General features: G+C 39.7%; 1 protein-coding gene across 1 annotated transcript in view; it reads left to right on the top strand.

Moving 5' to 3' along the window:
* The window catches only part of unc79 (unc-79 homolog, NALCN channel complex subunit), a 354164-nt gene that overhangs the window by 101237 nt on the left and 231916 nt on the right, over positions 1–21011 (top strand). The window contains exons 10-12 of the mRNA XM_076275011.1: positions 174–214; positions 2413–2441; positions 7285–7511. Of these exons, the coding sequence (XP_076131126.1) occupies positions 174–214; positions 2413–2441; positions 7285–7511 (297 nt within the window). The remainder of the gene's footprint in view (positions 1–173; positions 215–2412; positions 2442–7284; positions 7512–21011) is intronic.

Genomic DNA, 21011 nt, shown 5'->3' on the forward strand with positions numbered 1-21011 from the left:
AAACTGTTGCCGGTAATTATGTGTGACTAATAATATAATTACGAATTAATATAATTACGAATTAAGAATTGTGAAAAGATAAAAATGATGTATAGATACAGGTCTATTGTAACAACTTTAATATTAACACACTGTTGGAATGCTTTTTGAGCTGTATATGCTCCTTTTTACAGAGACCATGCAGAGTGGCTTGTTGATGTGTTGCTACCACAAGGTCAGTGTAAACTCTGAACTCAAATTTTTTGATGTTATACAAAATGATATATGAAAATGTTTTGTTTTGTTCATTTATTAGCACCCCTAGTACAGATTTGCCATTTTATCTTAGTTTCACAATGAAGATAATGAGAAAAAAATCAACCTTGAAAGGAAGCAAATTTATATTAATTTAAATGATCATAAAGAGTGAAAATAGGAACATAAAATTGTCATACAAACATATATACTGGTTTCAGTTTCCTACCCGCAGCTAGAAAGTTGCTAGGTCAGTAATCGCCTCCAGAGGGCTGCACAGACCATGGCAGAAGTGTTGTTCGTCATGATATTAAGTTATGTGCCATCACAATGATTTTGGAAACGATATGTTAAGGTAAAGGGTGCCCTAAACCACCTCAGGGGAGACCTATAGTTTAGCTGTACTTGTCGCAAGCTAGCTAAAGTTTGTTGTCATAGCACAGTGGTTCTCAAACTTTTTCTGTCATTCCCCACTTTGGGGAATTATCAAGCCCCATCTGACCCAATTACCCTGGCAAAATGGTAACGTTAAAATATTATTATCACATTTGGTTCCACATTAAATGTCCTGTTTCGGTCTGCTGGATCTGATGTTGTTTTAATTCACTAGTAGTGCAGTGCCCGTTCAAACATGCTATTCCTCTAGAAAACCTGTATAGTAGCCTAATTACATGCAAAGAACAGACAATTTCAATAATTAGCAACTTACTTTGCCTTTATAATCAACTATTTGTATTAACAACATTTTAACAATATCTAAATACATTGAGTTAATTAAAATATAAAAAATATTTAAAATGTCAAATATTGAAACAATCATAATATCTAGGCTACATGTATTACTTCAGGCAGATGCAAAGCTATCTATTTGATTTTTTTTTTTTGCCCCAAGCTCAAAGCTCAAATTCAAAGAACTCCTCACATCTTAGCTGTGACAGGCACAAGTAAGCTACATTTCCAGCTTGTTTAAGACCCCCCTGAACGCTATGAGATAGGATACAGTAATACCTTTACTGTCTGTGAGGGGTTTATGCACCAAGATAACTCAATTAATTTAATTGTGTCTTGTAAATGATGTCTGAAATAAATGTTTTAGAACTTAAATGTGATGTAAGAATTACTCATCTTGTATTTGATTGGTTAGTGAAAACAAGTTGATACGCAGTAGGCTAATTGAGTTTGTTATTTAACATAGTAGCTAACCTCGGGATGAGCAGGAGACGGTCTACAAAAACAAGTAGTCTGGTTTTGTTTATGATGGTTTTTAGTAGACAAACTGATCAAACATTTCAGATATCCAACCAGTTCTAGCAGAATGAATTGTGCAGTCTAGATGGCTGTGGTAGTGCTGCTAATGGGAAGTTTTATTTAGCCTAGCGTATAGGCTATCATTTAGTGTGCTGTGTAAGGCTTTTTTTCCTTATCAAAAGTTAGGGGGGCGATTGCCGTCTCTTCAAAACTGGGGGTGTCATATCCCCCGTATCTCCCGTGCTGCCGGTGAGCCTGGTCATGACTCATGAGGTCATAGAGCAGCATAAAATCAATGGGCTTGTAGCCTACATTCATGTATTGCCCACTGTTAATGCAACCGCAATAGCACCCAAGCAACCATCTCAACCTCTTAGTAACCAACATGCATTTTATACAGTATAACAATTTATATAACATATTAACCATTATACAGTAATTACCCTTGCAATACCCTACCTACCACAACTATAATGTCAACCTAGCAACCAACAACATTACCCTAGCAGCAAGCATAGCAACTGTTCTATTTAGCATAGCAACCACCATGTCTACCCAGCAACACCCTACCAACTAGCTCTGTGCTTGCATTATCTGTAACTATAACTGATATTTTACATAGCATTTTCTGCATTTGCATGCACTGGCAATTCCTTGGAATTACATATCTAGTTAAAAATATGTATTGCTCTATGAGGATTTTTTCTTCTCAGAATAAATCTTCTTTCCTTCAAGGTTGGATAATTTCTCCTCATTGTTTTCATTGTGATAACTTTGGTTTTATCTTGTCAATGATTTTCTATACCTCTTTTTACCCATATGTTATCAGGGGTGCCAATAAAGGTGGATGACACTGTATATACATGAAACACCAAATATTGTAAACAATGCTGTATAAAGCTGCAAAATCTTATTATATTGTTCTTACAGCTGAGATATCGGCTATATGTCAAAAAAAGGTATGTTTCTCACTGAATGTTTTTTGTATGTGTTAAAGGAGAAGTTCGGTGGGATACTGACCTAAAGTGTGTTATGTTGGGTGTGCATTATCCCGAGTGTGAACTTTTGTCTCATAGCTCATCTCGGCTTGTCCCCTGCACTCCGAAATCTGGCACAAGTTAGCCGATGCTACCAACAGGTTGTCGATGGGGGTGCCTCGGGCATCGGCCTAGCCATGCAAATGTTTTACACCATTTACGAGGCTCAAAGTAGATCCACACTTCGTTGACAGACTTCCGAGGGCCCTGACATTTAAAACGAGACATTGAGAACTTTGAAAAAGCAACTGGAATCTATGCATTTCCATGGAATTATTTTTGGAATCTGATCCCTTATCATACCTGTTCATTCATACTCGTCGCTCGACTTATCGTGACTAAATTCAAGATGGCGGCGAACGGTAAACTTCCTGAAGGTACTGTCTGTATAAATCGTCTTCTAAATAAACTACCAGTGCTTTTTCAAAGTTCTCAATGTCTCGTTTTAAATGTCAGGGCCCTCGGAAGTCTACCAATGAAGTGTGGAGCTACTTTGAGCCTCGTAAATGGTGTAAAACAGTGATTTATTTACATGGCTAGGCCGATACCTGAGGCACCCCCATCGAAAACCTGTTGGTAGCATCGGCTAACTAGCTCCAGATTTCGTGCAGGGGACAAGCCGAGATGAGCTATGAGACAAAAGTTCACACTCTGTATCATGTTTCAACACACTTTAGGTCAATATCACACCGAACTTCTCCTTCAAACTGAGCAGACACTGCATTTTTTCCAGAGCATTCAGCATGGTAACTCACACTACATTTTTCAATCTGACGCGATTTTAGTGCTCACGTGGCACGTTTGGCGCCTGGCTTAGCTCCTGACATGCCAGAAGTCCAATTAGATGGACCGTAGCTGGAGTAATTTTTTTCTTACATATTCTGATCAGGTGTCGTGAGTGTACACGACAAATCAGACCAAAATTTGGCCTGATTCAAAAGTTTGTTGGAGCCAACTGATGGTTGGTCAGTGTCTGCTTGGTATTAGTTGTCAATCAGGGGATGAAGGGTCACTGCAATATTATCTCCACAACTACTAATATTTAATCACAGCCATCTGTTACCTTATGGGTAACACTTTATTTGAAGGGGTCTACACAAGGGTGACATGTAACCGTCATAAGAATGTCATGACACATGTCATGCACACTAATGACATAGTATTGATGTTTATGACTGTTGTCATTAAGTGTCATTCGGTTTTTGGAATGTCAAGTTGACATTGTTTGGGTGTCATCATTATAACAACTTGACATTAGGCAAGATGACATTATTTGAGGGTGTCTGTCATGACAACTTGACATTAGCCAAGAAAATGTAAACCGTTGTCATGACAACTTGACATTAGCCAAGAAAGAAATGCAAAATTGGCATATAACTGTGTTTGGCCTGACTCATCTTCTAGGTTCGTGAAGTGGTGGGCCGGAATAATTGATTGACATGACACCATTATAATTGTGTCATGAATACTTTCCTTGGCATGATATTGTCATGACAACTTGACATATAACTGTGTTTGGCCTGACTTATCTTCTAGGTTTATGAAGTGATGAGCCTGAACAATTGGCTGTCATGACACCATTATAAATTAGATATACTCAACATATTGAAGGTGCATTGCAGATGTAACCCACTCAAAAATAGCCTACTAATAGGATTACATTATTCTAGTTTAATATCTAATTTCTTGATTACTTTTAGTTATGTTTTCCCTGCACACCGTATTTGTCCAGTAGGTGGCAGTGTTGGCGCTGCATAGAGGGGAAACTGCTACACTGATTCTTAGAGAAGAAGATAGAAATCGCAAACAGCAGAAGGACAGCAGAACGATAGCAGAGCCCGTTTACGGAGAGCCGGATCACTCCCTATTAACTCCATTGTACCTGCAATATGTTGCAGTTCCGCTAGGGGCGATCACGAATAAGTGCAAAAACAATGGGGGTCTATGGAGCTAGACTGCTAAATTTGTCTCTTTCACCTGGTTGTCGTTGAGAAATTGAAGATTTGATTGTGGTTTCTGCAAGCTCAATATGGATTATAGGTCAAAAGTTGAATGAACGAGTAGTCACGTCCTTTCGATTTCTTACAGGTTGGGTCGTTGTTGCACACAACACACTAGCTTTCTGCTAATGAATGACGTCATTGACACATTTGAAAGGCTTTTTAGAACAAATAAGTGTCTCAAAAAATATAATACTCAGCGGTTTGTATTTTCTCTGCCCCCTCTTTTGACTGCAACATTCGAATTTCTGGGCAAAAAATTATATCCCGAGAAAAGTGGATTTGAGGGGTACAGCTCCATAGGCCTCCATTCATTCTGCACTTATTCGTGAGCGCCCTCATGTGGAACCAGAAAAGGAGCTGCAACCAGTTCAGAAACCGGAAGTTTCCCCGAGAGTGGCGGTTCTCCCCTTATTAGACATTCTCTGACGATAGTGAGCTGAAGCCATATTTAGATTTTCCACACTGAGAAGAAAATTTAAAAATAACATTGAAGAACTAGTTAAAAGGGGTTTTCCCACCAAACCTACTTCTAAGGAAGGAATAACAGCAAAGGGTCGAAATTACGACAAGGAGTTTACTCTCCGGTGAGTGTTTTACACGTGTTCGTCATTTATGTTAGTAGCAGACATGGCGTGATAGATGTGTTTAATGAGTTAAGCACGTAAAAGTTTTATTTTGCTGTAACTCAGTTGTTTAATGCATTGTGTGGAAATGTATTGATGGTACTGCATAAGCTAAAAACCAATCGGAGTTGAACATGAGTTTAATGATTTGAAGTGCTATTTCATGCTATGTTGAAGCCATGTTAACAACGTGATATGCTAGTGCTGAAGTTTCATGTAGGCTATGTAGTGAATGTATAGATTAAAAATAAGAATAAGATACTACAGTTCATGAATATGAGTTATATTTCCAGATCTGCTAAAATGTATCGAGAGAGTAATTTAATTGAATTGTTGTCCTGCTATGCAGGTTGTTTTTTTGTTTGGATGCATGATTTGAGAGTGTTCCATTGGACAAATTCACCATTGGACACGGGAGGCAGAAGAGCAGAGGGCGCGAATGATAATCTTGCCTGCGACATGAACTGCTTCTAATCAATATGTCTTCATTTCATCGTAGCCTACAGATAAGCGCGAGATCTCACCACTTAAAAAAAACCCATACTACCCAGGTAGATGGACTTATTATTATTTTGGGGTTATTTTATCAGAGCTCTGAGGTCATTTTACTTTATATTTTTCTCAACATGTGTTTAAAGGTTGAAAACTAAGAGAAATACTGATTTTCACAACTAAAAGGACAGAAAAGAGAAACAAGGTCATACTGTTTGATATTTGATGTTTAATAAATGCCGGCTATATGTTCTGGGTAAACTATTTTGGTACTTTCATTTGTCTACTCCTCTTGTGAAAAGTTCCTTAGAAAGGCAGCACTTCACATTAAAATAAGTGCCCCTTACACAGACAAATATGGCGTCTCAGGGGGAATCGAACCCCTCAGTCCCTCACAACACACCTTAAAATGATTGAATGGCACTACTGGTTAGGAATCCGTCGTCGTAATGGTGTGTTGGGTAGACTCATGCATGATTTGAAAAAGCTGCAGAAATGATGGCAATGAAATGGTGCTTAAAGACTAGTATGTGAATAGTTGAATGCATGTTCCACATGCACAGTTAGGTTAGCTGGCATGGTAACATGTCCATGTATTATGGTTTTGCAAAATACATTGCTGAAATAAACTCTTAAGTCATGACTGAGTATAGTATTTGTTATCATTATAGTTGAAATTAGACTCAATGTTCCAGAAATGTAAAATGTACAGAAATAGGACCTACATGATAGTGTAATGACACTTAATGACATGTTCAGGAAACATCTCAGATGGTTCACTGTACTTTAGGTCAAAGGTAAGTATTCATGACACTGTCAGGAAACTATTTTGGTGTAATAGTTATTTGTGACAGCTTAATGACAAGTCAAAACTGTACCACTGTAGTTGAGGTCAAGAAAAGTATTCATGACCAATTTATAATGGCGTCATGACAGCCAATTGTTCAACTTCACAAACCTAGAAGATAAGTCAGGCCAAACACAGTTATATGTCAAGTTGTCATGCCAAACACCTTGCATTTCTTTCTTGGCTATGTCAAGTCGTCATGACAATATTGTAAATGGGTTACATTTTCTTGGCTAATGTCAAGTTGTCATGACAAAGACCCGTCAAATAATGTCCTCTTGGCTAATGTCAAGTTGTCATAATGATGACACCCAAACAATGTCAACTTGACATTCCAAAAACCGAATCACACATTATGACAACAGTCATAAACATCAATAATGTGTCATTAATGTACGACAGTTACATGTCACCCTTATGTAGACCCCTTCAAATAAAGTGTTACCACATTGGTATTATGTACAGAATATGCACTCAATTTGTCTAGATTTCTTTAATTTTCTTTTGCATTTTATCAGCAAAATTATCAATTAGTTTGTTTAGATATCATCAATGCCCTTTTGGTTTTTAATTACCCTTAGCCTTACAAGTGTGGTGGTGTGTATATATACATTTTTTTTAATTGGAACATTGAGTTTCATGTAATGTACCAATTAGGTAAGTGCAAGAGAATGGTTTTATAAACATGAACACATTTATATCAACGGCTGTGGTTTTAGAGCTGATCAGATTATACCTGAATTGATTGTTCTCTTTTTTATCTTCCTCACATCTTCCATCCTCATTTTATCCCATTGCAGAACTGTAGTTCTCATGTGCGACGAGCAGTTGTCACTTGTTTCTCAGCCAGCTGCTGTGGACACCATGGCAACAGGCCTGTGCGCTATTGCAAGCGTTGCCATGTCAACCACCACAGTGAGGTGGGGGCCTCGACTGAAACTCATCTGTACCAGACATCCCCTCCCCCCATAAATACACGGGAGTGTGGTGCTGAAGAGTTGGTGTGCACTGTGGAGGCAGTTATAAGGTACCTCACTGACATATTAATCCAATCCAATCATGCCTGTTGTGGTATGTCTTGAGATAAATAATGGACAAAACAACTCAGTTGATATAGAGAACAATAATGTGCCAAATGATCATTTTCTTGATCAAGTTTCTGCTCCTCAAGTGCTCTTGCAGCACCTATGGGTCAAAGTTAGAGTTGTATGTAACCTTTGAACCATATGCCCGATTTCCGCCATTTTCCCCTGATTTATTGGGTTTTTCTATTGAATCAAAATTGACTGATACGTTTTGTACATGTGTATCACTTTTGAAACTGTAGAAATAATTTGTAATTGTGAAAATTATTTGTGCAAATAATTGTCAATATTAGAAATATGCACTACACTTACAAATTTATTCTATGGGTACGGATCGGTTTTACAGTTACAAACAGGCTTGGAATTTTACCATTTTAGGGGCAAGGCCACTTGGCCTTCAGTTGGGCATATTTGGTGGGGGGCACAAAGGCCACATGTCAGGGCACCCAGGCCAAAGTTAACTATACAGTAGTAGGCTATAAAAATGATCAAAGTTGTATTTACATGTAGCCTATTCACAGCAGTAGACCTGCATCACTGTATGAAACATTACAAAAACATGAAACATGCCATATTACATAGAACTGTAAATCATCTGATCATGTAATATTTACAGATATCTAGGCTATATTTAACATTTATTTTATATTTATTAGTTTATTAGTTATGAAATCATGTATTGAACAATTTAAGCACAGCTTAGCTTTAAGAAACTCAAATAGCCTAGATGCATGGTTAGCATTTTGTGATCATTAAGGCTACTTTAACAAACTCTTATTCAGCTGTATATCCTCTGATTTTCATATTTACCGATATCTAGGCGATATTTGTAACATTTGGGTTGGGTTGGGAGAAAGGCGCAGAACCTAGATTTTATGATTCAATTTAATCATATTATTTACTTGTCTTGCAAACCGTTCACCAAACGGCTAACATCGTTTAAAAAAGCTGAGAAAAAGCTCTTTCATGTAATGTGATACTTGTGATGTCTGTATGATGAGTAGCTAGGCTACTTCGCGAGTAGTTCAACTGAGAAGAATGAGTGAATTTAGACGCACTTTCTTTCTTGCCGTGTGCTGTCACTTTCTCCACTGCGTAAAAGGCTAAATTAATTTGCGCTGTGAATGCTAAGATTATTTTGACAGGTCATAGGCTAATAAAATACGCTATTAGTCGGACGCAAACCAGAATATTGAGAGAAGGGGGCACCAACGGCCGTGGCCGCCGTGAAATTCCTACCCTGGTTACAAATATTCTGGTTGAATAGCCAATAGTGATATAATGGTTTGGTTAGCCAATCAGGAATTTAAGTTTACTATCTGATCACAGAGCCAGGAGACAAACCATTGTAGTGGGGTACAAACATTAGGGTTGAAGCAGAGCAGTCAGTAATCAAGAATCAAGAATTTTTTTACCAGCCCTTGGTAGGATTGGTCATGGATATTCCCATGGGTGTTGTTCAGCCATGGCTACAAGGCCGACGGCCAAGTGGCGCAGGCAACAACAGCCGTGGGAATATCCATTACCAATCCCAAGATCACGAGTGCTATATTGCATTTATACAGCAATTCTACCACAAACTAAATAACAAACATTGTTTAAAAAATGTTTATTTAGACTTCGTTTTTATGCATCAACGTAATTGCCACGTAACCAACATTCCAAATCCTTCTCCATCGAGTCTTTGTAGTTTTTCGTGTCTTTGTTGAAATACATTGTGAAATAAGGACAGCCGTTTTTATCCTGTTTAAAATTAACGAGTCTGAAATGATTGAGCCCTGCCCAAAGTCCGGCAAAGCTACTGATCCCATATAGCTCCCCTTTGGTTGTTCTAAAGGTGGCATAACATTCCTGCCGTAGCCTAACCTATTGCGCCGAGATCGCATTTGGCGATGGTTTTCTGTCTCCGTTTCAGATAGCCAGGTGTTAAAACAGTTAACGCCCATGACGTTTGCTTAACGGTGTTGCTTTTGTGCCGGTGTTCCAGTTTAGATGGTGAGCAGTTTAACTGGTGATATTTGCATAAAATCAGTGAATATTCAACAAGACCCTGCCTACTTCTTAATCTGCTCTGCCTCCGATAGTGCAGGTTTATATTAGGCTACATTTTCACGAAGTGTTTGCAAGTGAGACAATATAACGGATATCGCTGAAAACATCACCAGTGTATGTCTAATACATGTCCGTTTAAGCATTATCCACAAATATGACACATACTGAATGAATGGAAAAAAATAAAACTAGCGATCTAGCTGGGATTCGAACCACGCATGGACAAGAAAGTTGATTGGATTAGCTTCTACATCGTCTATACCACTACACTAAGAGCTGCTGAAATCAATGCCAGATTTCTATGTATATATTGAACTGTTAGTCAAAGTTAACACAGGTTAACATAAGTGAGAAATATACACCCATGTTAACTGGTGCCATCACAATTTAACATGGGCATATGCAAGCCTCAAAACAACAAAATAGGTTCATCTTTGCCTCACATACCAAAACCTAACTGATGTACAACAAACTGGCATGTCCCACTAACACTTTATTCCGTTTTGGGGGTTAATAATATGAAATACGTCAGTCATGTGCAAAAATTATCATAACTTAGTGTCATGTCTCGGTGAAGTTATGCAGTGAGCTGTCTAATGATTTAAAGTGAACACATGAAACTTATTTTCTCCGAGTTAAATATTATTTAATTTGTTGGTCCTAATTTGACGACACAAAATGGTTATCATGGTAGCATATATTACAAAACTTTGATGTAGCTAGAGAGTTTGATGACAGATGTTGCTGTTTCAGATTCCCACGTAGCCTAAATTAGAAAATAGTTTAGCCTACTTACTGCTCGTTCAGCAGCCTGTTGCAAAACATTCACTTAGCCTAGATGTTTGCTATAATGAATATCTTGATCAATTGACAAATAAGCTGTCACAAGACAACATAGACCTACATTCATTTAATAGGAACACCATGCTATTGCATAGATACAAAATAACCAGTGGTGCAATTGGTTAGCAGTGTGGACTATTGCTGCTAGCTTGCTATTTTAGTGAGCAGTTCGAGGCCCAAGTGATCTTCATAATTTTTGCTTTCTGCACAAAAAACGAGCAACGTCTGATGGGGTCATTTGTTACTGTTTGTGATGCAAAATTACTGAGGCAAAATTAATCTGCATTATTCAAGGCATGCATTCGCTGTGTTTGCTCATGTTATAGGCTATCACCAGTTAACATGGACATCAGGATAGCTAGTAAGCTAGTAGACTAGTCTAATAGACTAATAACAAGCTTTGCTCTCTGTGGCGTAGTGGTGATAGTGCTTACTGCTTAGAAAATTTTGCCTCAGTGAGACTCATGTTCGAAACCCAACAAAACCTTCGCTGATTTACTTTGACACATTTCCTGTTTGCACAACATTTTGTGTGGATGCTTAAGCAGACATGCATTATAGGCTATAATGTTTTCGGCAAGATTTTGCTTCATATTATGTCGTGCACTGCAGGCTTGTGAAATTGTGAATCTCCAGCACTGGAAGGGAGGAAGCAGAGCAAAGCGTTGTTAACAAGTAGGCAGGGTCTTGTTGAATATTCACGGATTTTATGCAAATATCACAAGTTAACCTGCTCACCATCTAAACTGGAACACCGGCTCTTTTCGATACAGTCCAGTTCATCTGTGCTGATGGACGCATCTGGATGAAGATGCACTCTCATTGACTGTCTGTTCCTCTTCGTCATCCGACATTTCATATTAACTGAAAAGTTATTTTGGGGAAATCGATCTCCCCAATTGCTAAGGCTACTCGCTTTTTTAAATTATGAGAACTTCATTTGGTAACACTTTATTTTAAGGTTCACATGTTAGCCACCAATACATACCTAATTAATACCTGTATTAGTGACTTGTGAGGCATGTGTTAGGCAACATTAACCATTTGTTAGGTGTGTATTCACAAATTTCTTGTTCATGACGAGTTAGGCCTTTATTATTGATATAATCTTAATAATGACCTTGTAAGCCTTGATCTCTACATACTAATTAGTAGTAAGTACCAAAATAGAATATGCATAACCTACTTGTATACTGTCTGAATAAATCCCAAATAGTAGGATAACAGTTGTAGAATAAGCAAGTGTATGGCTCAACCTCATTGCTGCATTTCACTGCCCAGGTTGCTGTGAAATAGCACTTAATAACTGGGAGATTGGCTCCCATTCTAAAGTGGAAACTGGTTCCTTGGTAGCAAGCACATTATCATCAGTAATACTTCTGCAGAATGTACTTATTAGTCATGAATTGGTTCCATATTCTAAAGTCAGGCATTATTATTATTAATAATTATATGATGGGAACAGTCTAGACTATAACTCCTGGTCAATACAGACATTCTTTACCCTTAATACATTGCTAGTGCATACATTGTTCATTCAAAATATGATCCCTGTTCTAAAGTAGAGGCTGGGAGGGTGTTAACAATGAAAAAGAAGATGAGAAAAGTGACAGCACTGACAATGTTTATTTAACAAGTTCTGTAAACATGTTACATTGTACTCTCAATGAGCTCACAAAGCACAAAAAGACTAGCAAAAGCTAGTTTTAACTAGAATTGACAGGATAAAAACACGTCTTTTAAACAAATAAAAAGAGCAAAAGAATTGTCATTCAACACATCTGTGGTGGTCTTCTTTGAAACTGTCACTTTTCTCATCTTCTTTTCTATTGTTAACACCCTTCCAGCCTCTACTTTAGAACAGGGACCATATTTTGAATGAACAATGTATGCACTAGCAATGTATTAAGGGTAAATAATGTCTGTATTGACCAGGAGTTATAGTCTAGACTGTTCCCATCATATAATTCTTAATAATAATAATGCCTGACTTTAGAATATGGAACCAATTCATGACTAATAAGTACATTCTGCAAAGGTATTACTAATGATAATGTGCTTGCTACCAAGGAACCAGTTTCCACTATAGAATGGGAGCCAATCTCCCAGTTATTAAGTGCTATTTCACACAGCAACCTGGGCAGTGAAATGCAGCAATGAGGTTGAGCCATACACTTGCTTATTCTACAACTGTTATCCTACTATTTGGGATTTATTCAGACAGTATACAAGTAGGTTATGCATATTCTATTTTGGTACTTACTACTAATTAGTATGTAGAGATCAAGGCTTACAAGGTCATTATTAAGATTATATCAATAATAAAGGCCTAACTCGTCATGAACAAGAAATTTGTGAATACACACCTAACAAATGGTTAATGTTGCCTAACACATGCCTCACAAGTCACTAATACAGGTATTAATTAGGTATGTATTGGTGGCTAACATGTGAACCTTAAAATAAAGTGTTACCCTTAATTTTAATGTAATGGTTATTGCTACTGTAGAAAGATGCAACTGGAAAAGTAAAAACGTGGAAAGTCTCATAATTTACAATTAAAATAAATTTTAGTCGTATAACTGCTTAAATCCAGCTTGCTCCAAACAAATGAAAATGTGCAAATGCTGCAAGGCAATGATAGACAACCAGTGTGAAACAAGTAAGACTTAAAATATTTCAAAACTAAGACTAGGATTAATTTAAACCACATTAGTGCAACCCACCCTAAATGTTTCAAAACTTAGAAGCATAGAATGAAAGAAATGTAGGAGGGAGCTACGCCCATCAATGATTTAAAAATAGTCAGAAGTATTTTAAAATCAATTATTTGCTTTACTGTGTGCCAGTGGGGTGATTTTAATACTGGAGTGTTGTGGTGAGATCTTTGTGTTCTGGTAAGTACTCTGGCTGCGGCATTTTGGATAAGCTAGAGTTTGTTTAGGGTCTGTTTTGTTAGTCTAGCAAAAAGTGTGTTACAATAGTCTGGATATAAAAGCTGGATATAAAAACATGACAACGCAAAATATTTTTGAAAAGAACTAATAGACTTAAAATATTTCAAAACTAAGACTAGGATTAATTTAAACCACATTATTGCAACCCACCCTAAATGTTTCAAAACTTAGAAGCATAGAATGAAAGAAATGTAGGAGGGAGCTACGCCCATCAATGATTTAAAAATAGTCAGAAGTATTTTAAAATCAATTCTTTGCTTAACTGTGTGCCAGTGGAGTGATTTTAATACTGGAGTGTTGTGGTGAGATCTTTGTGTTCTGGTAAGTACTCTGGCTGCGGCATTTTGGATAAGCTAGAGTTTGTTTAGGGTCTGTTTTGTTAGTCCAGCAAAAAGTGTGTTACAATAGTCTGGATATAAAAGCATGAACCACCTTTTCAGAGTTTACTTGAGTTAAAAAGCATCTAACCTTAGATATATTTCTGAGATGATAAAACACAGTCTTGGAAGTGTTAGATATGTGCTTCTGAAAGTTAAGATCATCTAAGATGACGCCTACATTTCTGACATTCTCACACGGTTTTATAGACAGGGGAGTTAGCAATGAATGAAACTGATGCCTCAAGACCTAAGAACCTACTAAAATAATCTGTTTTATAATCATTAAGCTTTAAGAAGTTTTGGGCCATCCAAATTTTAAGAAATTGCATTGGATGAGGTCATTCACTGGACCAGAATTATTTGAAGAAAACAGAAAAAATATAATTGCGTGTCTTTGGCATATGAATGATAAATAATATTGTACTGCTAAATGATAAGCCCAAGTGGGAGCATATACAGATTGAAAAGCAGAGGACCAAGAATTGACCCCTGAGGTACCCCATATAAAATGTCAACTACATCGGATGTAAAATTGCCAATAGAGACTTAGGGCTGTATTTTGTTCAGAAACGCAGCACAAAGCTTAAAGCTGCAGTTGGCAAGATTTTTTGGATCATATTCACTGTAACCGACACTATGCTCCAACATAAATCAGCCGGTTTTAGAAAAAAAACCTGCACTTCTACCTGCACTTAGAGCCTGTTTTTTGCAAAAATTCACAGCTCCCGGTTCTTCTGGTCCAATCAGGGCATTACATTACATTACATTACATTACATTTGGCTGACACATTTTTAGCCAAAGCGACTAACAACATGGTAAACAGTTTAAGTTTTAGAGCAATTCTCAACAATTTTAGGACAATTAAAAAAAAAAAAAACATTAGAGTACAGTAAGAATAAGTGCATCAGTGAGTGCTGTTTTTAACAGTTACTTGTCAGTTTAAGGCGAGACACTACAGGTGAATAGGGTAAAATTTTAAAATAATAGACATCACCATGAAACTTCCTCAGTTGATTACTTACACAAGTATGAACAAAAAATGTATTAGAAGTTTTTGAAATTTGAATGTCTAATTATGCAAATTAGGCATTCTCTCATTAAATATGCGCAAATTTGCATATATTTTCGGTAGATAGATCTGAACATATGATAAAGCCAGGTACAAAATTATTTTTTCATTTTGTTTGCATACAAGATAAAAATAAAATTACAGAGGGATTTCAGGATATCTGCTTTCATTACCTAGGAAATCAGAATATACTGTCCATAGCCTTAAAAAATCGATTTTCGCCATATATTTTTGATTAAAATGTCACATAAATCAGGCCAGGAATGATTTATTAACAAATCCCTCTGTAAATATCTTCAGAACACTGCTAAGTGTATTTCTGGAAAGTTTGGTGTACATAGGTGCTACATAGGCTGAGATGTTTCTACTGGAAAATGAGAAAAACTCAATTTGAGAAAACAGCCTTGGAACACAGCCAAGAGATTCCGTTCTCAGCCTAGACTCGCCTTTGAACTTTCGCGATTGGTTGCGGTTACAAAGGAAGTGTCCATATTTGGATAGCACAACGTCATGCAGGAAAAACAGAGCTTTCCAACGGTACTACACATGTTATGTTTTGTAGCATGGTCGCGGTAAAGCATGAAACGTTAGAAGACTAACTTTTGGTGAATTTAGGAGAAATATACAGGCGCGAGTAGACAAGATGTAATGAAATAAACACCTAAATGTGTAAATCGAACTTTGTTGTTGTAGTAGTGTGAAAGAATACATGCTAAGGTAGCAAATTAGCCCAAAATCTCGAAATTGACCAGTGCATGAAAAAACGATGTTTTCACCTGCCGTGTCTCGCCTTAAGATGGCTGGTGAGTGCTAGGATCAGTAAGACTTGTTGTAAGTGTTGCTATGAGAGGAGATGTTCTCTAAAGAGCTGGGTCTTCAGGAGTTTTTTGAAAATGGAGAAGGATGTCCCTGCCCTTGTAGGAACTGGCAGTGTGTTCCACCAACGAGGAACAACAGATGAGAAAAGTTTGGATTGGCTTGAGCGTACCGGTGGTAGAGCTAGACGTTGTTCGTCTGAGGAGCGCAGCGGTCTGGAGGTAGTGTATGTCTGTATGAGGGCATTCAAGTAGGTGGGAGCAGAACCGGAGACTACTTTGTAGGCAAGCGTTAGAGCATTGAATTTGATGCGGGCCGCCATAGGTAGCCAGTGTAGCTGGATGAGCAGCGGGGTAACATGTGCCCTTTTGGGTTGGTTGTAGACCAGGTGCGCCGCCGCGTTCTGGATCATCTGAAGTGGTTTTACTGCGCAGGCTGGGAGACCTGTAAGGAGGGCATTGCAGTAGTCGAGTCGTGAGATGACTATTGCCTGAACCAGAAGTTGGGTAGCATCTTGAGTCAAGTCCTGATTTTCCGTATGTTGTAGAGTGCGAAACGGCATGACCGGGCGACTGAGGCAACATGATCTGAGAAGTTTAGTTTTTTTTAGATTTCTTGCAGTCCTGGTAGGTGAAACAGACAGGGAGTCAAATTTGATGTTGATGTCGTGGTGTATGGTAGGTTTAGCTGGGAGGACCAGCAGTTCAGTCTTTGAGAGGTTCAGCTGGAGGTGGTGTGCCTTCATCCATGTAGCTATGTCTGAGAGGCAATCCGAGATCCGTGCTGAAACCAAGGGGTCATCAGGTGGAAAGGACAGATAGAGCTGTGTGTCGTCTGCATAGCAGTGGTATGAGAAGCCATGCGAACGGATAATCTGTCCCAAGGAGGTGGTGTAGATAGCAAAGAGAAGGGGGCCCAGCACTGAGCCCTGGGGGACCCCTGTGGTGAGATGGTGAGGTGCAGATAGCTGACCAAGCCATGACCCGTTAAACGAGCGTCCTGTGAGGTAGGATTCAAACCAGGAGAGAGCAGAACCGGATATTCCCATGTTAGCGAGTATAGAGAGAAGGATGCGGTGATTAACCGTGTCAAAGGCAGCCGATAAGTCAAGCAGAATGAGTACTGATGACCGAGCGGTCGCCCTGGCTTCTTTTAAGGCTTCTGTTACAGACAGCAGAGCCGTTTCGGTAGAGTGGCCGCTTTTGAACCCAGACTGATTTGGATCCAGAAGGTTGTTCTGTGAAAGGAAGTCAGAGACCTGTTTGGAGACTGCTCGTTCAATGCCTTTGGATAGAAAAGGCAGGAGTGAGACAGGGCGGTAGTTCTCGACTTGAGCAGGGTTGAGAGAAGCTTTCTTAAGTAACGGTGTTACCTGGGCCATTTTGAACGCTGTTGGAAATGTGCCGGAGGTTAGCAAGGCATTGATCACATGTGTGATAGCTGGAGCGATGGTCTGAAGTAGGCCCGTAGGTATAGGGTCCAGCGAGCATGTGGTAGGATGGCTGCATGTCAGGAGTCTAGATACTTCACTCTCGGAGAGGGGCGTGAATGCTGAAAAAGATGTTCCAGCAGTCCCTAGAGGTTGTAGGAGTGCGGTATCTGAGTCAGATGCGTTGAGTGGGCATGTAGAGAATTGACTGCTGATTGCCGCCACTTTGTTTGTAAAAAATGAGGCGAGGGCATCTGCAGTAAGGCTGGATGGAGGAGGAGGCAGCTGAGGGTTGAGTAGCGATTTGAAGGTTGAGAACAGTTTTCGAGTGTCTGTAGCGCTGTTGATTTTGTCATTGTAGAAAGCCGTCTTAGCAGCAGTGATGCTGGCTGAGAAGGAGGTCAGGAGTGTCTGGTAGTTTTTGAGGTCATCAGTTAGTTTGGATTTGTGCCATTTCCTCTCCGCGGCTCTGAGTTTGGTGCGCTGCGATCGGAGGGTATCATTTAGCCATGGATGAGAGTGTTTGGATCGAGCTGGCCTTGTGGTAAGAGGGCACAGCTCGTCTAGACACGAGGTCAGTGGAGCAGAGCGAGTCTGTGGCCTCATTAACCTCCAGAGAGGAGAAGGTGTTGAGTGGAGGTAGACCGGAGGCAACCACAGAGGAGAAGTGCGTTGGAGACAGGTTCCGGATGTTGCGGCGGAACGTGACCATCAGCTGAGGAGCCGGAGGCTGTTCTGTCAGGCTGACGTTGAACTGGATGAAGAAGTGGTCAGAAAGATGGAGAGGCGTCACCATGAGGGTGTCTGTGCTGCAGTTCCGAGTGAAGATCAAGTCAAGCTCTTTGCCAGCTTTGTGAGTCGGTGGGCTTTGAACCAGTTTGAGGTCAAAGGAGTGGATCAGGGCCAAAAAGTCCGCTGAGCCTGGGGCATCTAAGTGGATGTTCATATCACCGAGAACAAGAAGCGGACAGTCATGCTCAGGGATGGAGGACAGCAGAGTGTCAAGTTCGTCCATAGTCACCTAGTTGGCCTGGAGGGCGGTAGATGACCAGCACGTAGAGTTTTGGGGATCACTGTGATGGCATGGAATTCGAATGAGACATATTTGTTTGAAGGCAGTAGCGGGGTGAATTTCCATTTGTTGGAGATCAGCAGGCCCGTCCCGCCTCCTCGTCCAGATAGGCGAGGGTGTGGGATAGTGTAAGGTTAGTGGAGAGTGCAGCCGGTGTGGCAGTGTTCTCTGGTTTGATATTAGTCTCAGTGAGAGCAAGGAGTTCCAATGAAAGGTGGTTGGCATAGCCAGCTATGAAGTCCGTTTTGTTGACTGCGGATTGACAGTTCCACAAGCCCATGGAGAAGGAGGTTTCTGTAGGTAAGGACCGTTTAAGTTGCTGGAGGTTAAGGCGATTTCTGGCCCTTTTGGCATGATGCCGTTTTCTGCGATGGCCGGTGATAACAGATATGGTGGAATGGCACATTTTTGCCTTTGTCGGCGCCTGTGCTCGGAGAACTTGCACAGGTAAACTTGCTCGTCTTGACCGCGTCCGTCTTAAACGAGGACGGCTGCAACGAGGGCTGACGCTTACGCTGACGCTTCAGCAACAGCCAATTGTTATGCTGACAGGAATTGCATGCAGCTGTCCTCGTGTCTCACTAATCATGAATCAGAGTAGACCGCCCTCTGACGTTCGCACTGCTTAGATTGTTCAAAAGGGTGTTAATTACTGTCAACTGAAAGTCCGCTCGCTCACACCGACCGAAACGCAGTTTCAAGTAGCCTCCTCCCTCAGCTGTTCCCAAACGCCCAGAGTCCAATTCTAAACAATTGGAGCAGGGCTGTGTGAGATCTGACAGTCTGGTGCAATCTGGTGCGCACTGACGAGCACAAACTCGATGAGAAGGTGCTCAGTGGTAGTGAGGGAAGAGCATGAGAGTTGTAAACATTAACATTTTTGGCTAAGTCCCCTCAATCTGTCAGACTTGCCAACTGCAGCTTTAAGAAATGATTGATCAATCCTAAGAAATGATTCTTATTCTTAAATCTGAACATCAAGTCATATAGAGGCACCTATCGTGCCATCTCAGGATGTTTTTATTCTTGAATAAAATATATTTTTGAAAAGAACTAATAAGAACTAATAGGCTATTTGTCAGGCTTCATCACAGGGTTGTCAGGCCCCGTCACATACAGCAGTAATATAGGGCTGTGATGGAGCCTGTCAATCAGTCACTTTAATGCCCATTTCTTGAATCCAGACTGTTTGCATGTAAGCAGGGATTTTAAGTAACATTTCAGACGTTTTAAATATACAATTCCATTCTTTTCTATGATATTTTAGTGTGACTAGACCTGAACCTTTAGCTTGTCCCCCTGAAATAAAGCATACAAAAGTAGTTTAAAATCAAATTATTTAATGAGAGGACTTATCCTTGATCAATTTCAGCATCACCTTGGTCAAATGATGTTACAGACTCGGAGGGCTGTATCATGATGGTCTAAAGCGCAGTCTTAAGTCTATAAACATGACAACGCAAAGCTTATTCCTATCGTAGACTCGAGTTTTTTGCCATGCCCGTCTCTTTTTTAGAGCAACGCACGAAGGGGTGTGGCAGATAACGACCTAAGGAGGGGTCTGGCGCATTGTCTTAAAATTGTTATCGTACACTACCTAAAAAGCATTACGCCACTGACCAAGAGAAACCTGGTCAGAAATGCATGGCGATTTGTTTATATGTTATTTTAATAGCGCATTATCAACAGTGATATGGGCGGGTGCACAACGCACCCTTCTCTCATCCACAGGAACACGCACATCAATGCAAAACATTACAAATTACATGACTACAATGGGAAACATAATGATAATAAAGATATTACGAAATACATCTCACAATGACTAATTATTCACCATCATTTGCAAATTGATAATGACGGTTAAAAGTGATGAGGCAAGATGCACATATGGAGCATAGCAGAAGACACACTGTCACGAGATGTAAGCAGCAACTCCTCTGCAGGATACATGTCCTTAGGTTTTTTATTCAGTCATTCGAACATTATCGGGGTAAGTGTTGCTTTTTTCAGGCTATGTTTTCGATGGTAACCTATTGTCAGTCAATAGTGAAAGTAACTGTGTATAAGTTATCTTATGTTTTTTTCGCCCCGTTGAAATGAATGGCGGAATTTAAATTTTGATTATGACATCACAGCTCTAACTGCTAAAGGCTTGATTGCTTGCACCTGGCAGAGTTCTAAGCCATCTGGCAGCTGTCTAATAGGAGCTGGGCTGGGCTGTCTGTGTCTGCCTTATTTTAAAAAATAAGGTACCGTTGGAATCCTTGAATGAAGCCCAGTTCAATGCCTAGCCAGCAACAGTTGTAAAGGTCATGTCGCACTGTCCCATCTTTTTTTAAAGCCAATGCATGTCAAACAGATCTTTGTAGATCCACAGTAGACCATGTACATGACCTGTATACACATTTTTTGGCTTCAACCCTAGCAACCAGCATAGCAACCGCATTATTTAGAATAGCAACCACCATACAGTATGTACCCTAGCAGTGCCCTAGCAACCATCTTAATTACCCTAGCAACCACCTATATAATGCCAACCTAGCAACTGCCATAGCAGCCAACATGAATACCCTAGCATCCACCATAGCAGCCACCATATGTACCCTAGCAACGCCCTAGCAACCATCCTAATTAACCTAGCAATGCCCTAGCAACCATCTTAATTACGCTAGCAACAATATAGAAATCACTTCTACAATGTCAACCTAGCAACCACCATAGCAACTGCATTATTTTGCATAGCAACCACCTTATGTACTCTAGCAATGCCCTAGCAAACATACTAATTACCATAGGAACACCCTAGTAACCAACTTAATA

The sequence above is a fragment of the Alosa pseudoharengus genome, unplaced genomic scaffold, assembly GCF_046254945.1.
Source record: "Alosa pseudoharengus isolate Yale_2024_CS ecotype anadromous, Long Island Sound unplaced genomic scaffold, YU_APseudo_1.1 YU_APseudo_1.1_scf_8, whole genome shotgun sequence".
Taxonomy (NCBI): Eukaryota; Metazoa; Chordata; class Actinopteri; order Clupeiformes; family Clupeidae; genus Alosa; species Alosa pseudoharengus.